Here is a 20755-nt window from a genome sequence, read left to right as displayed (position 1 = left end):
GACAGTTTGTGTCTTTAATAATTAATCCTGTTAACAGTAAGTCAAACTACGAGACCGGGCACCGTAAATAAGTTGTATTTCCTGGATTTAAGGAAGGCAGCATCATGTGTTCTAAAGATGTGCTTGGAAGTTGTGATTCATAGTTCTGTCAGCGCTTGTGACCTGCTGTTCGTTCATTTCTTTTGAAGTCATTTATCTATTATTATACATAATTGATTGATTAACTGCATATCTTTTTAAATGAATCGATATTATTATAAAATTACATATTATGAATGGCCCTTTCCATGTACATATCATATTTGGCTTTTTTCAAATACTGTAGATCATTGACAGCTCTGATTTTCCCCAAATTTGGGGTTTTTGAGTTTTTCCTTCCCCTTCTGGGAGCTTTGACAGGGGATGCTGTTGTGTACCCTATACTGAAAAGATGTCTCTGTACGACCTCTTTTCATTCTGTGAAGCCCTTTGAGACTTCGGTGATTTAGGGCTATATAAATAAAATTTGATTGATTGATTAATTGACAGCTTATTAGTGAGAAGACCGTGAATTCATGTGTGGAGTTTGCATTTTTCCCCAAGCTTGAGTGGGTTCTCAACGGGCACTCGGGCTTCGTCCCATACTCCAAAAATGGCAGCTGGGATAGGCAAGTGGATGTGCTAAGCAGTCTGCCGTCATGCTGCTCAAAATGAGTTAGAATTGTGTAAAAATGTTCCCTTTTGAAAACAGTCAAAGTTTCAATAAAGAATAAGAGGAGACCTCTTTTAACAGAAATACACATTTTTACCTTCAACAGAATAATTTCAAGTTTATTTCACTTTTGTTTCACATGGAGCCCATACAGTAAGAATACAGCAGAATTCTGGAGAGCCTTGGATATTTTTCTTCTCTGACTTATCATTATCATAAATACTAATATGTATACATCATACACAATAAACACAGCACTATCCAAAGGTGTAGAGAGTATCACAAGACATCATTCACCACTAACAACAGAGTATATTTCATTTGAGCATATTTATAAGAGCTACAGACAGAAGAAAACTATGTTGAGGGGTAGAGTGAAAACCTGGAAATAAAGAAGAGAGCGAATCCAAGGCTGGTCGCTGGACCAAAATACTGGAGATGGAAGAAGGATTAATTGGGTTGTGGTCTGTGGAAGCCAAACTACAAACGATGACACAGCTGCGACCATTTCAAACACAACTGGCACGACTACTGAATACTCCTTATTGCCTAAATTGTGCTTTGTGTCGAACTGGAGATGGATCGAACATGCCGCTGTGTCGCCGCAGCGTTTCGGGGCACGTTAGGAGAAGAAGGAAGACCATGCATGCGGTAATTTTATTTGCCATTCAAAAGAGAAGCGAGAAGGAAGGATTTCGGATGCAGAACTAAACTCTGGCGTTTTCGTCTCAACTAATTGCAAAGGTTTTCCAGAGCGAGGTCCTAAACGTGTACTATGCCTCGTTTTTATTGAACGTAGCCACAGTTTAGGAAAATGTAAGGGGATAATAACTATTGGGCTGTGTCTTACAACTTTCTGAACCGCACAAACAGGACAAAATTTACTGACAAAACTGGCCGATAACCCACAAAGAAACACGCGCACTTTTGAAACGGAACACTCGTCGGCCGCCCTGATGGAGAACGTTCAAAGCACACCACAGCATTTTGTGAACGAGCACAGGAAGTACGAGATGCAATCAAGGAAATCGCCAAAGTCATCTTGGAAATATTTGCACATCCTCTTGACAGGGAAGAACAAAAACAACAACACAGAAACTCGTTAAAGTGGGAAATGATCTACTTGAAAGCACAATTGGCTATTGCTAAATGTCACCTTCTACGCACCTAAGATAATTTCCTCTAATTCAGGTGCACATGAGGCAAAGGCCGGCCCACCAAATTGCAAGTAATCCTTCTCATGCCAAATAAATCACCTTTCCGAGGGGGGATTCCCGACGTAAGCGCATTGCGGGTGCGCCTTGATAAATATCACGCATGAACTTTCTAAATTTCATGTTATGTCATCATTGTCTAATTGTAACCAGGGCTGTAAAAGTTAAAGCAATAACTCGTATTCACAAAAAATATCACGCTAATATTGTATCAACGCAAATGAATGACAAAGGGCGGGATTAATACCCAAAGTCAGCAATCGCTGATGGCTTACTATTTAACCACCAAATCTATTGGAATCAGAAGAGCATATGAAAAATTCGTACATTTGAAAGGTGCATTTACTAAAGTTATTTACTACTTAATCGTGACAATTTAAGCCTTAATTTAAGGTTTCATTTAAGTTATGCGCAATCTATGAATGTTAAGTTTATTTTAAAACTGATTCAAATCGGCATACATTATTGTTAGATTTTGCACACCATTTATTTTGTAATAAATATAACCTTTGATGCAATATCTTATGGGTGTATTACTTACTACAATGAATTAAAATCTTAATCATCCAAAATGACTAAGCAAAATGCTTTTACTTATTGGCTATGGTGTTCAGTCCTATGTGATACTTTATTTTTATGGTGTGCCAACAACACACTTCCATACTTTCCTTTTTTCACCATCTCACAAATTATTGCCGGCGTGTTCATCCTGGTGCAAATTTACATTTGGTAAGGGAAATGTATGAAAGCAATGCCACATCCGGTGCTCCAATTTCTTTGAAATTCGGCCCGCTGCACCTCACAGCTTTTGTGCCCCACTAAGGTGACCTGACTAGTTTATGGTCCTTCCCATATGTATTCCATATGTATTTATTGGCCTTCACCCCCAACAGCTAAAACAATTGACAATGAGAAAATAAAAAGGTTGATCTCATGAATCAAAAGAAACGTTATTTAAGAAAAACTTTCCAACGGTGAGATGGAAGAGGGGTTGAAGGGCAAAGGCCAAACTGTGCGCTCCGAGACAGAATCAAAGTAAATCCAATTGAATAACTCTGTGCTCTACATTTGTTGTATAACAACTAATATGGAGTGCACAATTATTCAACGGGCTACATAGAATGAGATATATTAGAATGTCGATATTTACACAGCACAGACAATACATTCTCTCAAGTTAAATATAACTACAATGTTTGCCCCCCATCCATAAATGTAAGTCTTTTTCCATTACAAGATTTCCTCTTAAATGTTCAATGTCAATGAATCTTTTGGTATTTGTATTCAAGTTTTTCTCGTATAACCAAACAGACAATCCTGTGTTGTCTTCTACAGTTAAATACATCACGAGAATAAACATCATGTTACAGCAAAGCCACCCCCCCCTCCCGTGACCCCTCCCTGACCCCCCACCCCCACTCCCTCAAGGTGTTCATGACCCACTTTTGGCCTCCCCCTACCCCCACTACCCCCACCACTTGCCCAACTCACATGTACACAAACAGACTAAGAGACGAGTGCAGAAACGCAGGCGGCGGTCGAGCGGCGGAATCACAAGGTCACCCTGGAAAGAGAACGGCGGCAAGATGAGCACTCCTTAAAATCATCTTCAATCAATCAGGACGCACTCACAAACATTTCAACATGACAAAAAAACACTGTCAACTTGTTTTACGAAACATATTTGATGGATTAGTCATGGAAACGTTCATTTGACCACCTCCAGAAATATCCAAGGATCAAAAGGCCACTTTGATATTCATCTAGATCAAGTGCCGTGCATTTTGGATAGAAAAAAAAAAAAGAATTAAAACGGTGCTGTGGTATTAGCATCTGCTTTATTAAACTTTGGATTTAAATTCGTAGTGGTATCTCGATGTATTTAATTAGGCAAATCTATGAGATAGAGAATGTAACATCGACTGTTGTATTTCTAGCTTTTTTGACGAAAACTTGTGTCACTGATGATGAATATTCATAAAAAAATTAAACAAAGTCATACAACGTTTTGCAGAGGGGTCACCACAATAATCCATCAGTCAAGTCACATAATTAAAACGCTTTAATTTAGATTTGATCATACCTGCAGAAACCCTGTAAAAAGATCAAGCCTTCATATAATTCAGTGCTTCTCAAATAGTTGGGCCCCCAGTGCCATTGTGATAAAATAATGATTGGCATTTTTTTTTTTTTTTTTTTTTTTTTTTAGGCACTTTGATGCATTTGGGTTGTTTTCTACTTAGACCAACTTTTAACTTGTATAAATGCTGTAAAAATAGTTACAAAGAGTTGTCGAAAGTTGGATTATATTGCTTTTTGCTTTTGTCAATGTTAAAAAGGATACAGTTTAAGGTATAATTATACAATGTTTTTACATAAACTTATTTATGACCGGCATAGCAATGTTCATTTGTGTCCATTTTGTGTCAGCGAAACAGCAAAATGAATTATGAATCCTACAGATGAGACATTATTGGAAAGGTAAGAATTTCGTCTACTGAGGACACTAGAACTTAGTTCATAGGCGATAGCTACAATGAGTCAAAAGTTGACTAAAAACACATCTACTACACTACAGTGGACACAAATGTGGCTGGTTCTCAGGACGATAAAATGGTAACAATCCAAGGTCACGCAGCAACAAAATAATTTTGGGGTAAAAAGATACTGTCAGTGGCTTTTTTGATATTTTATTTAGATTTTAGTTTCTTTAGTTGGGTTTACTTAGTTGCATTTTGGATTTCGCTTGTGGGGATAGTGTAGTCTTTATTTTTTTGTTGTAGGCTTACACAAATGTGCTGTTTTAGCCAGTAAAAATATATTTTTTTATTTTTTATGTGACCTTGTTTCATAGACCAAATGTTTGTCTAAAATCTCACTTTTGTTTCTGCAGAGTAAAATAGTCTGCTGCTACGCTGTGTAAATGTAAGTGAAAAATCGTAAATTGTCTACAAACAAAAAATTAAATACATTCTGAATTGGAAATGTGTTTCGTAATCTGTAGTCATAATTGTTCTGTAACCATGCAAAAATATGGACTTTCCATTTTTATCTAAATACCCGATGATTCCATAGAATTTTTAGTAGGCTATCTGAATAGCAAAATATTCAAGAATCCTAAAATTAATCATGATTCACAAACTATTTGCATTTTATTTAATGATGTATTTCCTTTGGTCGTCGCCCAGATTACACTGCCCTGACACCTATGGCCCTCAGCGTTTCCCTGACATACAAAGATTTTAGTACGCAAAGACGTATCGCTATAGCTAATAGCAATTTCTATTTTCCTGCAGTATTTAACCAGGGCATTTTTAATGCAGTTTGGATTTAGAGAAAGAACCCCAAATTCTTAAACAGGGGATTATTTTGTTTTAAATAGTGAACGCGAATATGCGGCGGTTTACTGTCATGCAAACAGAGGACCGAGTCATTCTCTTCCTTTAGCTTTGATGCATTTAGGTCAAAACACTCACCATCCTGCAGCTGTGGCGTCAGCGCACAGGCTCACATTTGATTGGAGTAGGAAGTGGGCTGCTGTTCGTAGCCTTGGCCATAGCCGGCATCCTCGTTGTAGCCTCCCTGCTGGCCGTACTCGGGCTGGTAACCTCCCTGAGAGCCGGCGTACGGGTCTTGCTGACCGTAACCGCCGCCCTGGGCAAAGGAATCGGGGGCGGGCTGCTTTTCCTGCGACGGCATGTACGTTCCCGCGAAGGCCGCCATCCAGCCCGTCTCCTTAAAGACGAACCACAGGTTGCCTATCCACAGGATCAGGTTGATGAAGCCGAATGCCTGCAGGTCGCACAGGAACAGAGACCATGTCAATTAAGAACTTACGTGCTTTAGTGAAGAATACAAGTACAAAATGCTGTATGAATAGCACTGGTTTTCTGACATCCTACTGAAAATTCTATTCGATAATTGGGTACTTGGTCCAAAATAGAAATGTACGTTATGCTTGGGTATAGAACACTTGCAGAAGACAATAGAATACATGTCCACATAATAGATTACTTGTTTTTTGGGTAATCCATTTTTTTTCACTTAGATTTAAACTGTGAAAAGCAGCAATGTATTTTATGGTGAAATTTTAGACCTCCCCCCATCTGGGTTGTAAAACAAAGTAGTGTTTAAAAAAAAGGCAGTGTGATTTCTGCTGGCTAAAACAGCATTTCTGAGTGAGCCTGTTTTGTTAAAATGTGATCAGTATGAACAGCAGCTGTGTCAGCTGGGTCATTTACAGCTGTTAAACTGCCTTTGAAAAGTCATTTATCAGCCTTTATAGCAGGGGTCACCAAGCGCTGCCCCTCGATGAGATGGTTCCCAAAATAAGCCCTTTATATTTTTACATAGTATAGCATAGATTTGCTTCAGTTTTTAGGTTTCTTCTAAGGTATAATTAATTTTATATATCATAAAAAACTACACAACCCAGTCGTTCAAGTCCTCAAATCTCCAGTCCTTTAGAGAAATACAAAAACATTTTTTTTTTTAGCAAATTTCAGCCGTAAAATGTTTATTTTTTCAAGACAATACAATAATTGTACAATGTGCAATCAGGCATTTCAAAAAAACTTTTGCCACTTGCTATCCACTGCAAATGACATCATCTGCTCAACGCAGGTAATGACCAATCATGGCTCAGCTTGTGAACATCACATCATCAAACCCAGCAAACAGGTGAATCAAGATGGTCTTTATGTGAAGTCATTTTTGACATCAAGTAGAAAAGATGTTTTTGCACATGAAAAATCATTGTCAAATTTATGACGAAATACCATATTACCTTTTTTTACTGCTAAAAATGGCTAAAACATTTTAGTATTGTTTTCAGCTTTTGTTTTACAGTAAGTCTTGAAAACGGTTTAAAGTGGTGATGACTGTGCGGATAACTTACCACGGAGGTGTTGAGCCCGGAGACTTTGGGGTCGTAGACCTCACGGCAGCGATTCTCTCGTTCGTCGCAGGCCGTGATGAGGGTGATGACCCTCTCGGGATCGGTGGCCGTCTTTACGTCCGACAGACCTTTGGCCCATGCGCAGGATGACACCAGCCACATGAAGGCGAACACCGCCGTCACCACAAAGTCCTGCCCAGCAACAAGACAACTCTTGAGGAGCCTTTCAGAGACTTCATTTTCAATGAGCATGTCAATTTCGAAACCTATCCTGATAATAATTGAGAATTTATGAACTACAGGAACTTTTTGGAACATTCTTGATTCAACACATGCAGGCAAATACAACATTTTGACAGCTTCACGCGCACACAGATTGGTTTAATTTTTATATATTCATTATTTAAGTACTACGAAGCAAGAAAATAATCCAGATAATCCGCAGTATCCCAGGTCTGGTAGTTGTTGCAGGAAGCATCATGTACTGTAACAATGAAAATTGCTATATTTTGGAAATATTTTTATCTGGAAAGTAATGACGGTGGAAGATTGGTCCGCGCGCCCGCCTCTCAGTTCAGTGGTTGCAGGTTTGATTCTGGCTCCAACCTACCTATGTGGAGTTTGCATGTACACCCCATGCCCTTGTGCACTCTGGTTTTCTCCCACGTTTCTAAAAAGGTGCATGGTATCTATATCGGAAACTCCAAATTGCATATTTCCTAATTGCCTGCGACCCTGGTGAGGATAAGCTGACAAGAATGGATGGTTGGATGGATGGAAACTGGAGACAGTGCAGGGGCCACTCGTAATGTGCGCAAATGGATTTTTTTTTTCTTTTTTAGTTTTGGTTTAAACCAATGCTCCATTAAACATATAAAAGGTCTATTATTGGGACAGTTTCGTTTAACAGAATTTAGATGCACTTTTACATTCCATTACAAACAATTCATTGCATTCCATTACATACAATACATTCCTGAGGTATTGGCTCAGGACTTGGGATCAGCAGTTGATCAAAAATCAGATGACTGGAGGACAAAAAAAAACCGTGATCGAGACATCCTTAATAACGGCAATTAAAAAAAATTCCATTTGTGGGTATGAAAGATGAGTACTGATACCAATTATTGTCTCAATACGATACCTGACCTTTTCCAAGGTGCTGATCTTAGTATTGGCCACTGTCTTGGAACAGTTTAATGATGAAAATGTGTAATAAACTGACTCACAATCTGAGGGCCCTTGTTGTTTTCGCGGTACTTCTCCAGGACGAAACAGTAGACGGAGAGAGCCGCCATGGAGTAGAGGAAGGAGAAGACACCGATGGTGACGAAAAACTCAGCCGAGGAAGAATAGTCGCCGACCAGGAACAGACGTTCGGGGTTCCCTCCCTTACAAGTGGGGGCATCAAAGTAAACCTGATGGAGCCTGACAAGTACAACAACAGAAAATTGGATAAGCTTTGAAAAACAATCATCAAATGGTGAGAAGTCATCAGAGAGGAAAGACGAGTGTGTGCGTGTGTGAATTGTTGTGAAGGATTTTAGAGGCATTTGAAGCTCATATTTTCTTCTTAGAGCCACTAGTGGTACATGGACAGCATGTACAGTAGATACGGTAGATATTGCTGCTTAAAATCAAGCAACCACTGGCAATATTTTTTCTTTTAGAACCTTGATATAATGATAGCTCGTGTATCAGCTATTTGGAACATGATAAAGAACAAGAGAAATGGTGTACCTCAGTGTTTCTCAAAAAGGCATACGTACACCCCTGTGGGTAGGTGAAGGCACTTCAGTGGGTACGTGAGATGCTAACAGGGTTTCAGGCATCAGGAAAACTAATATAATAGTTTTTAATGCTGTGAAATGAATAGTTCACTTTTATTTTCAAATTCAGCGCATATTAATTGGAACATAAAGCAACTTGGTCCTAAATTGTTATGTAGATGGAAAACCACTCTGTATTTTAGTTTTTTTTTTTCTTCCAAAAATGCTTTGTGCTATTTAGAAGGTATTTGGCTGAAAAAAGGGGTGCGGGGGGGAGGAGGCTGAACTTTGTGGCATACCTGAATGGATACTCAAATTCTACTTCAATGCCAAGGTCACTCTCCGACCGGTTTTTACACTCCACACTCATCTTGAACATGCCGGAATAACTGCCGCATGTCGAGAAGGCGAAGATGGCAAAGATCTGTAAAGAGGAAAAACAGGGTGAACACAGGCACCCGTGTGAGCAAAATGGGACACCATGGTAAAAAGCTGTGAAAAGATGCAAATAAACACAGTGTGATCAACACATTACGTGACAGTTGTCATGGTCACGGTTTCTTTTGCAAATGATTTCATTAATTTTTTTGCATGGCCAGTGTGACATTCGCCTTATGGACAGAAGCCAATATTTTTAAGAATATTAGCTTTATTTTTGTTTTTCTTCATGGCTGTATATCCCTGCTTATTTAAAACATTTTCCTGTCACAGTTGACTGACAGTCAACTTATTCCTTTGGTGCAAAATGCCTCTTAGTGTTAAAATATCCATTGCTTAAAGGGTTCTGACCCCACAACATCAATGCTTGTGTTGTTAGCTTGTCTACAGGGTTAGCATTGTGTGTTAGCATTAAGCTAGCTGACTTGATTCAAGGCAAAGTTATGTGCTTGTTTGAAATACACATTGAGTAAAATGTACAGTAACTGGGAGAGGAAATCAACAATTGTCACTGATTCAGTAGGTTTCAAATATCATGAGTATTCAGTATTGAAAATCAGCACCTTAATGTGTGCAATCTTGACAAATGCAGACATTATTTATATGCCAATGAATAATACGTATGCACAAGCAAACAGTCACGGTGAGCAAAAAATTGACCTTCAAATGAAAAACACACACTTGCCACTCAAGGTGCAATGTAAAACTAGTTATGAAAAAAAAATAAAGTCACCTGATTCCTCACGATATACTGCTCACTAAAGTCTCTTAAGAGAAAGTACACTTTATAGAACACCTCGTTTTAAAGATTTACATTTACATCTACATTTAAATTAATGTTCACCAAGTCAATAGCAAATTTCATAAGTGAAGTTCTTAAGTCTCATTATTTTTTTGAAATCATAATTATAAGCCAAAATAAAGTTGTCTATTTTGTTTTTAATAAAAACAAACTGTTCTTTAACATCGTTAAAACACACTTCTCGTTAACGGTCAAAGCTGTTTGTTTTTTTTAATCTTAAGCAAGGTGGTCTGTATCTGCTAAAGGTAACTATTCAGGTAACATAATCAATTTTGTTTTACTTTTCAAGTAAGTGATCAATGAAGTAACAAAGCTATTTTCGTCAAGTGTGTACTATAGGAGCTCCGAGCTGAGTACCGTTGTGAGTCACAAACCAACATGAGTGCAAAAAAATGGACCCTGACGCGTGCCGCAGACACACAACAGATTAGACCAGGCCAACTATTTTTACCAGCACGGGCTCGCTCCGCTGCAAGCCAGAGCCGATTGGACGGGAAATCCAGCTATTAATCTGAAGGAGGTGCTCTACCATCTGTCACCAAATACTCGGCCGTAAAGCCAGCCACAACATACACGTGAACACACGCTGAATAATGTGCTATTGGCTCATGCGAACCACGATGAATTTCACGCCACTTCTTTTGACAGAATTGCATCTTGCATGTTTAAAATGACTTTTGCAACGTGAGCTCTTTAACGCAACCGCCCCACTTTATTGTGGGATCCAGATTCACGTTATCGCTATTTTGCAGATCTTTTTCTCTCTCGAGAAATGTGTTTGTTCTGTTTATTTTTTTGTGAGTAATTCCACAAATAATTAAGTGTCACTGTAAATTAAATCGAAGAAGAGTGAAAACAGGAAGTGGGCCTTTTTGACAAAAAACACAGAGTGCTGTGAGAACCGTGTGTGACGTATCATTGAGCGTTTTGAACTACAGTGGGCCCCCGGTTTACGAACCCCCTGTTTTACGTATTTTTCATCTTACGACGTGGACCGCAACGTTTTTTTGTCCCCCTCTTACACACAATCCTTTAGTCTTACGAACCATCCAACATGCCGGTCAGTGTGTCCGCACTATTGTTTTTGCTTTGCTGCATCAACGAAAACAACTTTTCTCGCATGTCACGGAAATGCCGATATGCTATTGGTCGATTAAGGTCACAGTCACGGTCTCAGTCACGGAGATGCCGATATGCTATTGGTCGATTAAGGTCACAGTCACGGTCTCAGTCACGGTCTCAGTCACGGAGATGCCGATATGCTATTGGTCGATTAAGGTCACAGTCACGGTCTCAGTCACGGAGATGCTGATATGCTATTGGCCGGCGTCACGTCAATCACAGAAATGCCAATATGCTATTGGCCGAACGCCTTCATCCAGCTGGATGGCACGAGCTGGTCGGTGTGTTGTGAAGACTTTGCAAACTTTATCTGTTAGACGTGGCTTCTAAAATTGCAAGTGGTGGTAAAGGAAGAAGTAAGAGGATGATGACAACAGAAACGAAACAGGAGATAATAAAAAAATACGAAGGAGGCGCCCGCATAATTAACTTTGCTAGTGAGTATAGCCGTAACCACTCGACGATCGGTACAATTCTCGATAACAAGGATGCTATGAAAGCAAGCAAGTCTTCTAAGGGCAAGACTTTCCTTGCCAGGGGACGGACCTCGGTCAACAACAAAATGGAGAGGCTTCTTCTATTATGGATTAAAGAAAAGGAAATCGCCGGTGATATGTTCTCGTTTAAGAAAAGTTCTCGTTTAAGAAAACAATAAATAAATTCTGCGGGTTCGTATCTGCTTCCCTTTGCCTCCATCCACCCACCAGCTCAAGTCACGTCGCCCCAAAGGTAAATGTCATTTTTCCTTTGTATATTCATGCTATTTAATTTAACTGTGCAGTAGATTATGTTACCAATTTTTAATATGTGTATAAAGTCGTGATGTTTTTACCTAAGGTTTTTGCACGCGTTGCACGCATTCACTAATTAACATAGGTTTGGATTGCCTGTCATACGGCCAATTCGAGTTACGAGCCTAGCCGTTTAACTGATTAAGTTCGTAACACGGGGGCCCACTTTATCTCTCCGCTTATGTTATCCAGCAACTCCAGAAATGAGATCTTGTAACATCATTTATTTTATTTAAGACATCACAAACAAAATTCAGCAAGTCTTTTCATGTTCCAATTAGGTTGCTCTTAATTTGAAAAGCAAAATATAATGTGTCTAGACAGCCATTCAAAGTCATTAAATTACATGTGCTGATACGTGCAAAAGCCTATTAAAATCTAATACATCTCTGAAGTGCATCTGTATATCCTCATTAGAGAATCACTGCTTTGAAGTGTGTGTTTATTGTCATGTGCATAGTGTAGAAAGAAGTTTCTCTGTAGCATGAAATGCCTATCTATATTGCTGTCCACACGGATGTCGTAAAATAAGTATAAAGTTAAGACAAAGAGCGGGTATAATCAACAAACATGTAACATAACGTTCGTATTGACCGTAAGTAGGTAACTTATGAACCCTATAACTACAATAAAGCACAAGATATCCAAGGTAATGTGCAAGTGTGCATACTGGTCAGGCACAGCTATTTACAAGTAGTGAGCAAAAGGAGCAGTATACATAGTGCCAAAATTCAGAAGTAAAGTGCATGGTCTCGGTATAGTCACAGCGGTGATGCGTTTAAAGACTTAAACAAGGGCATTCAAAGCATACCAAGGAGTAATTTAGTATGGGCGTTTCTATTTTGTGGATGTCACTTTCTGTGGGGGTGGTCAGGAACGCAACCCCCGTGAAGGGAGGGGGGCGGTATTACTGTACAGTATTTCATTCAGTATGTGTAATAGATAGCAAAGATTCCAAACGGGTCAAAACCCACCACGAGCATTTGGTGTGCCAGCTGTAATTTGAAAGTTGGGGGAGAAACATAAGCGAGGGCCGGGATTTGCTGGTTAAGAGATTAACATGGCAGTAGGTAATACTTGAAATCAAGCGTGCCAGAGTTAAGGGAACAGTCCGAGCGAGCGGATTGGCCTCTTGGGGCGTCATGCCTGAAACGCGACAAGAGAAAGTCCAAGCTCAATGCAAACTGGAGCCCTGCGAGTGGTGAACTTTTATGGTGATGTGTAAATGGAAGGAGGAGTGATGAATTGGAGAAGGGCGAGCCGCCCGCATGGATGAGAGCGGTTAGGGTGTTTGGTGCCATGGAAACGCTATTGGCAGCGCCACACAGCAAGAGGCTGGTTTCTATCCGCGCTGGCATGCTGAATGAATGTCAGCTCGACTGTGCTGAGAAGACACACAGTTCCCTCCAAAAACACACACACACACACACACACACACACACACACACACACACACACACACACAAACCATCTGCCTGCTATTAGTTTTCTCCGCCTTCCAAATAGGGCTGCAATTGAGGATTATTTGAATAATCTATTAATCGAAAGATTAATTGATGAATCGGATGTTAAAAAGGTGTTTTTAGATCCATCCCTTTATTCAAAAACAGGATCCCCCCCCCCCCCCCCGAGTAGACAATGCAGAAAAGGCAGGATGTTTTTACTTTAAGAGTTGCATGGAAAGAGAACAAGAAAGTGACATTTGAGAGGAATCGGAACGGATCAGATCAAGCTTGGGACCGGTGTGACCTTGGGATAAGTTTGAAGCATTCTTCCATATTCCATCACGCTGACCACACAGGTACACCCTGGACATCACAGATGCTCTTCCAAAATCTACAGAAGTGAATCTCAAATGGGGGTACAAATACCTCTGGGGGTTTGTGAAGGCACCCTTAGAGGGTATGTGAGAATTTACCTGGGCTTCTGCAGGTAACAGTAAATCTAATTTAGTGCTTTTAATGCAGTGAAAGTGACAGTACTTTTTTTCTTCAAATGAAGAGCAAACTAATTGGAACATGAAGAACATTCATTCTAAACTGTGTCATAGTGACTTCCTTTGCAGAATGTTGTATTGCCTTTATTTGATTAAGTTTTATACGGATACGCGTTGTCATTATAGTGACACATTTCCGGCAGACGAGCAAGAAATTAAACAGATGATGTTATGGAACCTATCTTTTGGAGTTGCTGAATAAAATAGGCCTGGTGATACCACTGCATATGCATTTCCAATACAATAAATTAGACCCTGATGGCAGAGCACGATTTGAAACCTTTCTTTTTCATCCAAAAACGCTTCGCTCTGGTTGAGAGGTACTTGGCTGAAAAATTATTTCACAGTGGGACATCAGTGAAAAAACGATGAGAATACCTGACAACGCAAACGCGGTGCCGGCAGACGCCAGGTAGGCCCCCAAGGCTCACACAAGTAGCCACAACCTTAAAATAGGCCATCATTGTGATTTTCTAGGAATGGGATTCTAAAAGCAACATCAACGCACTGGACATTTAAAGGATGACACAGGATGGATGGGGCGGTCAAGCACACGTTGTCCCCAAAGTGTGCATGGGTGAGCTTGACTTGAGCTTTATTTGTGAAGTGGATGTCTTGCTCCATCCGTCAAATGGCTGCTTTGTCAGCACGGCTCCCCCAAGACAGGAAGAGGGCGGGTAGGTGGGCGATGTTTGGTGAGTCACACACGCAGGAAGCTGTTGCACAAATTTGCCCTCATAAGGACAATTTGCAACGCGTTGCCTTATCTTTCACGCATGCATTCGGAAAAAGTGCCCGAGGATTTTGCCTGTTCTCATCTCATGTTGTTAACATAGTACAATGCTGTTAAATGCATTGCAAAAATGTTGAGCCTCACTAGAGTGGAAAAAAGCCATTTTCTTGCATGATGTCTCACGTCGTCACGTACACAAGGCGTGTCCTTAGACACACACACACACAAACACACACACACACACATATTATATATATATATATATATATATATATATATATATATATATATATACATATATACATATATATATATATATATATATATACATATATACATATATATATATATATATATATATACATAAATATATATACATATATACATATATATATATATATATATACATATATATATATATATATATATATATATATATATATATATATATATATATATATATATATATATATATATATATATATATACACACACACACACACAGTGGACCCCCGCCAAACTAAGTTAAACGGAGTTGGGATCGTAAGGCAAAATTGTCGTATGGCGGACAATAGAAAGCTACGGTAATTGGCTAATGCGCATAAAACCCCAGGTAAAAAACATCAAAATAGTATAGTAAGTGCTCCTTGGATATAATATACATGTATACAATTAAATAACATCATAAATAAAAAATATATAAGGAAAAGATGAAATTTTATTTACCTTTGAGTGACATTGACTTGAGCTATTTACGGCCACAATCCCTAGCAGGGTAACCTAGCCTAGCCCAGGCATCTTAGGGACGCCATGACACTGACCAGTAGCAGACCAGCATTTTAGTGACATATGCAGTGATGCATGTAGAGACGTATTAGAGTGGTGTGACTCACAGAGTCATACGCACGGCACACTGACCGCCAAGTTTGAATTTTGTAAGTGTTGTTGATGCCTTAAAGCAGGAAAAATGCTGTAAAGAGGGGATGAACAAACTTAGTATTGCACTTGGTAACATGAAAAAAATGTAAGCAAGGGAGGCCGTAACCCTGGGGCCCACTTTGCCCTAGCAAGACAGCAAAGTTAATAGGATCCCACTCAAACTCATGAGGTATCATTGGAAAGACCAGGATGTTCTCTCCTGAGCACACTAGGATTTAGTTGGGGAGCGCCAATGAGTCAAAAGATAAAGACCAACAATAAATGTCCATTACAGTGAACACAAGCGAATAGGATGGAACCTATGCAACCTATTATATATGTATATAATATAAGTATATTGTAAATTGGTCCTCATCTCTCACTGCCTTGTTTGCCACCAATCATACGATTCAAGCCAAGCTTCCAAAAAAGTTCTCGTGCATCTCAAGGGCTTGCCATTTTTGCACTTGCGGTCGAGTGAAAGTGACATCACAGTTGCTCAGGTGGTCGGTAGGGAGCCATCATGGCTCTTTTTCCGAGTTTGGTCATGTGACAATCGTGAGACGTTAGCTCTGAGCAGCTGTGATGTCATTTTCAGTTGACAGCGAGCGGCAAAATGACCACTCACTGAAATGGATAAAAAACAGGTGGATTATTCTACTTAATGCACTTTCCACACATGCAACGAATGTCTTGTTTAGACTAGTGGGGCTACATAGCACATAGTGTAAATACAATTTCGGGTCAAGTTCCTCTTTGCAGTTACAGCTGTAGTTCATGTCAACCCATATTTATTTTCTGTCAAATCAATTCCCATGTATAAATTTGAGTTAAAAACACTTAAGGAAGTGTGTCCTAGAATGTGTGTGAAAGGATGGATGCAATTTGCATCTTCACTTTCACTTGTCGAGAAACGTGCATGTGACACCCCGAAGCCTCGCCAGCAGGGAACCAACAACACATCGCTGGCATCCCGTGGGGAAAAGCCACGTGACCCCGAAGGGGATGCTGCTCAAGCACAGCTGGGTTGGTTAATTGCCATCTCCCAGCAACAAAAATACCCCAGCTTATTGGCTCCATCGTGAGGCGAAGCAGGGGACTTGCGCGCAGGGAGCAAGAAATTAAACAAAGCGTAGAGGTTATGTCATCCTTCAAGGGGAAGTCAACACTGTTTTTAACAGTATGTTATATGTGCAGCCAGTGGTCTAAAGAGGACATCCAGATTAATATTGCCTCAATGGAAAATAATTTAAGCATAATCCACGTGTTTTCATCCATCTCATATGGCGGCCATTTTGTCATTAGCTGTTGAAAGAAAATGACATTTTTATGGCTAAAATACCACCGTGTATCACAAGAATTACAAGGTCGACTCATCATCTGATAAAAAAAAAAAAATGGACATGTTTGGGGCTGCATTAATGGTACGCATTTGTTTACATATGTCACCAACATTCACTTGTGCTGCTTCTTCCCGATCTGACAACAAGTCACAAGCACCCACACACACTGAGGGGGTAACGATTTTTGAAAAAGGCTTCAATTCTACAGTTTGGTCTTGTCCATACGTAGGCACAAGCAATTCTTTGTTTTTTTCATGAGGCTCAGCAGTATACAGTAGCCCTAATAGCCAAGGAGCGCTAATGCTAACCAGCATTTGGCTAACAGTAATATGTACAGTGCTCCTTTTTCACCATTTTGTTGCTTGTTTTATGGACAATGTGGTCCACAAACATTCACTACACCCACCAAGAACTTAAAAGAGATTGTTCCCTGTTTTAAATTTCAGAATTGACAGCAAGTCCATGTATCATGTTGTCTGTGAGAATATTTCTGAATGTACAGAACTCCTGTTTCCACACCATTGCGTTTAGCAATTAAATCATTGACGTGTATGCACAACAAAAGAGAGCAAAAGGTAGCTTACCCATTGGAGGACTTTTATAAATCCCAAAGGTTGCTTGATTATTGTGAACTGTCCTTGGGCCACCAACTGGGAAACACAAACGTTAAAGTCAAAAACATTCTCACAAGTGGTAAATAAACTTTGCACTCTCACACGCCAAAGAGATGACTTTCAACGTAATGGACAAACATTTATTTAGATGAGGTGAAATGTATTTGTTCCATGTAACACGTTCAAGATGTATCTTTACTGCAGTTACGATTCATTGAGCGACAGCTACTTAAATACAAATGTGGAGCAACACATGTAGACAGGCAATATCAAAGCACATACATTTTTATTTACTGAAAAAAAACAACTATACTGAGTCACTGAGAGTAATGGTGATTTATTTATTTATGTTTTTGCTTTTGTCTGCGTGACGGCATCATACTACTTCCTGGCGGCCAAGGTGGGCACATAAAAAAGAGCGAGGTATGGTATTCATGACGACAGCCGGTACACATATCGCACTCTCTCTTAAGAGGTATTTTTACAACCACAACTCGAAATCACAAATTAAAATGAAAGAAAATGCCATTGATTTCATTTAATTTCAAGGAAAATGCTATATTGGAATAGACGAGTCTTTCTTTAAAATGATTCAATTGTTTTTTTTTCACATTCAAGGAATACTTGTATCTTAATGCAAACTTTTAAATAAATGGAAGAACTTTCACAGCAAAGCAAACTAACCACATGGCTGATAGTTGTTCATCATTATATTAAATACAACGCACACATATACAAATCTTGCACACACACTCGTAATACCGACAGGAACAAACAAATATAAAATGCGAAATGTAGAAAAAATAAATAAATCCTATTTTGTGTCTCTGTGCTTTTTATACATGATTTGAATGGCTCTTAAATGCACAATGGCGTCTACCCAGGCCGCAGCACAGAATAAATGTTTTGACTACTCCCCTGGTGACACCTGGTGCGAGAAGTTTGAAATGGATGGATGAGTAGGACCCGCGCCCGCAAAAATCCCATTTTGCAAAAGGCCCATACGAGGCGTAGGCGGGATTTGTTTCACGCTGTCGGCATTCCAATTAGAAAAAGCGGATTAACCGTTGCAGTGGTCACTTGTGTGGCCCATGTTTACAAGCAGAAAAAAAGTACACCTGTCAAGATGTGTCCTTTTGAGGCACGTTTGGGTGCGGTAGGGGGCGGGGGGCGCGGCGGTTTGTTGCAATTGTGCGCAGGTGAATGCGACACCGCAGAGTAGGCGCTGCAGCGGCAAATAGTAAATGGCCGCACGCATGCAAGAGGACGAGAAGATGGCGTGCAAAACGAGAGCCAATCACGGCGGATGCCCATCGGGAAATTCTCACGGCTAAACGCCCTGCTCAGAATATGGGAAGAAAAAGATGAAGAGGAAGTGGGGATCTTGTGTTTTGGGGGCCTACAAAACTGCGGCTATATGCTGCAGTCGGAGGGGAGGGGGGGGGGGGGGGGGGTCCTCACAAAATCAACCCTGCTTCTTGTTGTCCTAGCAACAGTGGAGCTAATTGATATTTGCGAGGGGGGGGGGGGCGCAATATCGCAATTCTAATCTTTGGGAGGCGGCAGAAAATATCCCCGTATAAGAGCCGCGTTAATCTGCGGAGAGCCTTCCATTTTTGCGTGTGTGTGTGTGTTTTGCTATAGTCGACAAGCAGGCCTGCTCGTGTCCGTCATGTCCTATAGCACTGCAGCACCAGCAGCAGCATCACACGGGAAAAAAATCTGCATAAGAACAATCTGCATTATCATCGCGCTCTCTAATGCTTTTTACAACGCAAATTGTGAAATTAATAATTATTATTAATGCACCGACGAAGCATCTCGACGGCCTATGGAGCAGAACGTAAAATGAACATGTCCGATTGGGAAAAAAGACAGTTATAATTATAAAACAAGCTATAAGTAAATAATCTCGTTTACATTCCGGTAGATGAAAAGAGCAAAACGGGAATAATTGGTGGGAAAAGTCTTACCTGGTTGACGACATCCATGTTGGTCGAGTACTCGCCAAGCCGTGATAAGAGGATGAGCGAGAGGGGCGGAGGGGGTGGCGGCGTCTCATCCGGAACAGCCCAGGGGAGGAAGACGCCCACGAGGAAGAGCCGGCTGCTGCGTCACCAGCTGGGGCGAGGACGCCATGACGTCACTTGTGTTTGCCCAATCGTAGTGTAGCTTTTCTTCCGAGATGGCCCCGGACTTGGAGTGGAGCGAAAAAAACGACCAGCAAGCTTTGGATAGATATCTTGTTTGATTGGGGGATTCAATGGAAGGGGGGAAAAAGATGTGAAATATGTACCTAGGTTCAGAATTAGGAGAACTACGTTGACATTTTTGTTTCTTTTTGAAAGCCTCTACTTTCACAGTGGGATTGTATCTTTTCATAGCAACATGATCAGATAACAAATTAATAATAAAAAAAAAAACTTTATCTCATCGTGACAGACATCACAAGTCTCGCTGTGACTTGCGCTAATGCTAAAGAGAGCGCCCACCCTCATATACAAAATACAGCTTCAGTGGTGTTAAACATAAAGCCTGTGGGCAAGAAATGAATCATTTTTTAACCTCTAACCGGGGTTCCGAAATGATTTGGAAACACTCACATTGCTTTTTTTAATCAGCCGCTTCTCATGAATAACAGGTTAATAGTGCTTCAATCGGGGCATTATTTTTGTTGATTTTGCAGTAGAATAAAAAGATAACTAATGGGTAGGTATGATACCGCTTTTTTTCAGATCAATAAGTGCTCAACCCTTCAGTAGTAACTGTCTCATCAAGTATCGAATCACTAGTATTCTTGATTTACACAACTCCTCACACCTCCTTAAAGCTCAAAAAACAAACGTTGACAGATAATTGTAATGAATGCCCTACCTATTTCATTATCTAATTTTCCTCCAAGTTTTATCAACATAATGGCAATTTCCCCATTCTTGTCATTTGTCATTTTTAGCCCTTGTTCATTAAACCAAGAGAGCGGCCAATACTAGTATCAGCTGCCATTGTGAATACCAATACCATGAAATAAGGCCCGGGATTAGCCTGATATCCAGACTGTATTTTCCCATCCTTATTAATGTTGTTTAAAATATTACATAATTGATTTATTTATTTAGACATTTAAGGATGCTTAACAACAAAATTTGACCATCTGTAAATTTGCAGCTCCACTAGGAGCTAAAGGAGCAAAATTCACATATTCATTTATTTGTTTCGAAATTTTAGATCCTTGTTATAGAGATGCAAGTTATTTAAAAAGTATTGAAACACTTAACAATTGGACATGTGCGTTCAAAAGTACAAAAGTCAATTTAAAGGGACAATGTGTAAGATTTAGGCTGTTTTTTTTTACTACGGACAGCAGGAGATGCTGCCGGTGCTGACTTTACCATTGTCTTTAGCAATAACAAACATGGCCGCCTCCGGA

General features: G+C 40.0%; 1 protein-coding gene across 1 annotated transcript; it reads right to left on the bottom strand.

The window, feature by feature from the left end:
- Positions 1-781: 781 nt before the first annotated feature.
- Positions 782-19407, bottom strand: sypb (synaptophysin b). The gene is made up of 7 exons (XM_088406711.1): positions 19302-19407; positions 17299-17364; positions 8871-8995; positions 8032-8230; positions 6803-6994; positions 5382-5697; positions 782-3469 (listed from the first exon to the last, which is right to left on the bottom strand). Exons 1-6 carry the CDS (start codon positions 19317-19319, stop codon positions 5413-5415), a joined length of 885 nt encoding a protein of 294 aa, XP_088262837.1. The 5' UTR covers positions 19320-19407; the 3' UTR covers positions 782-3469; positions 5382-5412.
- Between the last annotated feature and the right edge of the window lie 1348 nt (positions 19408-20755).

This window comes from Hippichthys cyanospilos, chromosome 2 (genome assembly GCF_059441005.1).
Source record: "Hippichthys cyanospilos isolate Australia breed blue-spotted pipefish chromosome 2, RoL_Hcya_1.0, whole genome shotgun sequence".
NCBI lineage: Eukaryota > Metazoa > Chordata > Actinopteri > Syngnathiformes > Syngnathidae > Hippichthys > Hippichthys cyanospilos.
The sequence above is the reverse complement of the archived record's forward strand: the minus strand, read 5'-3'. Positions and strand labels throughout refer to the sequence as shown.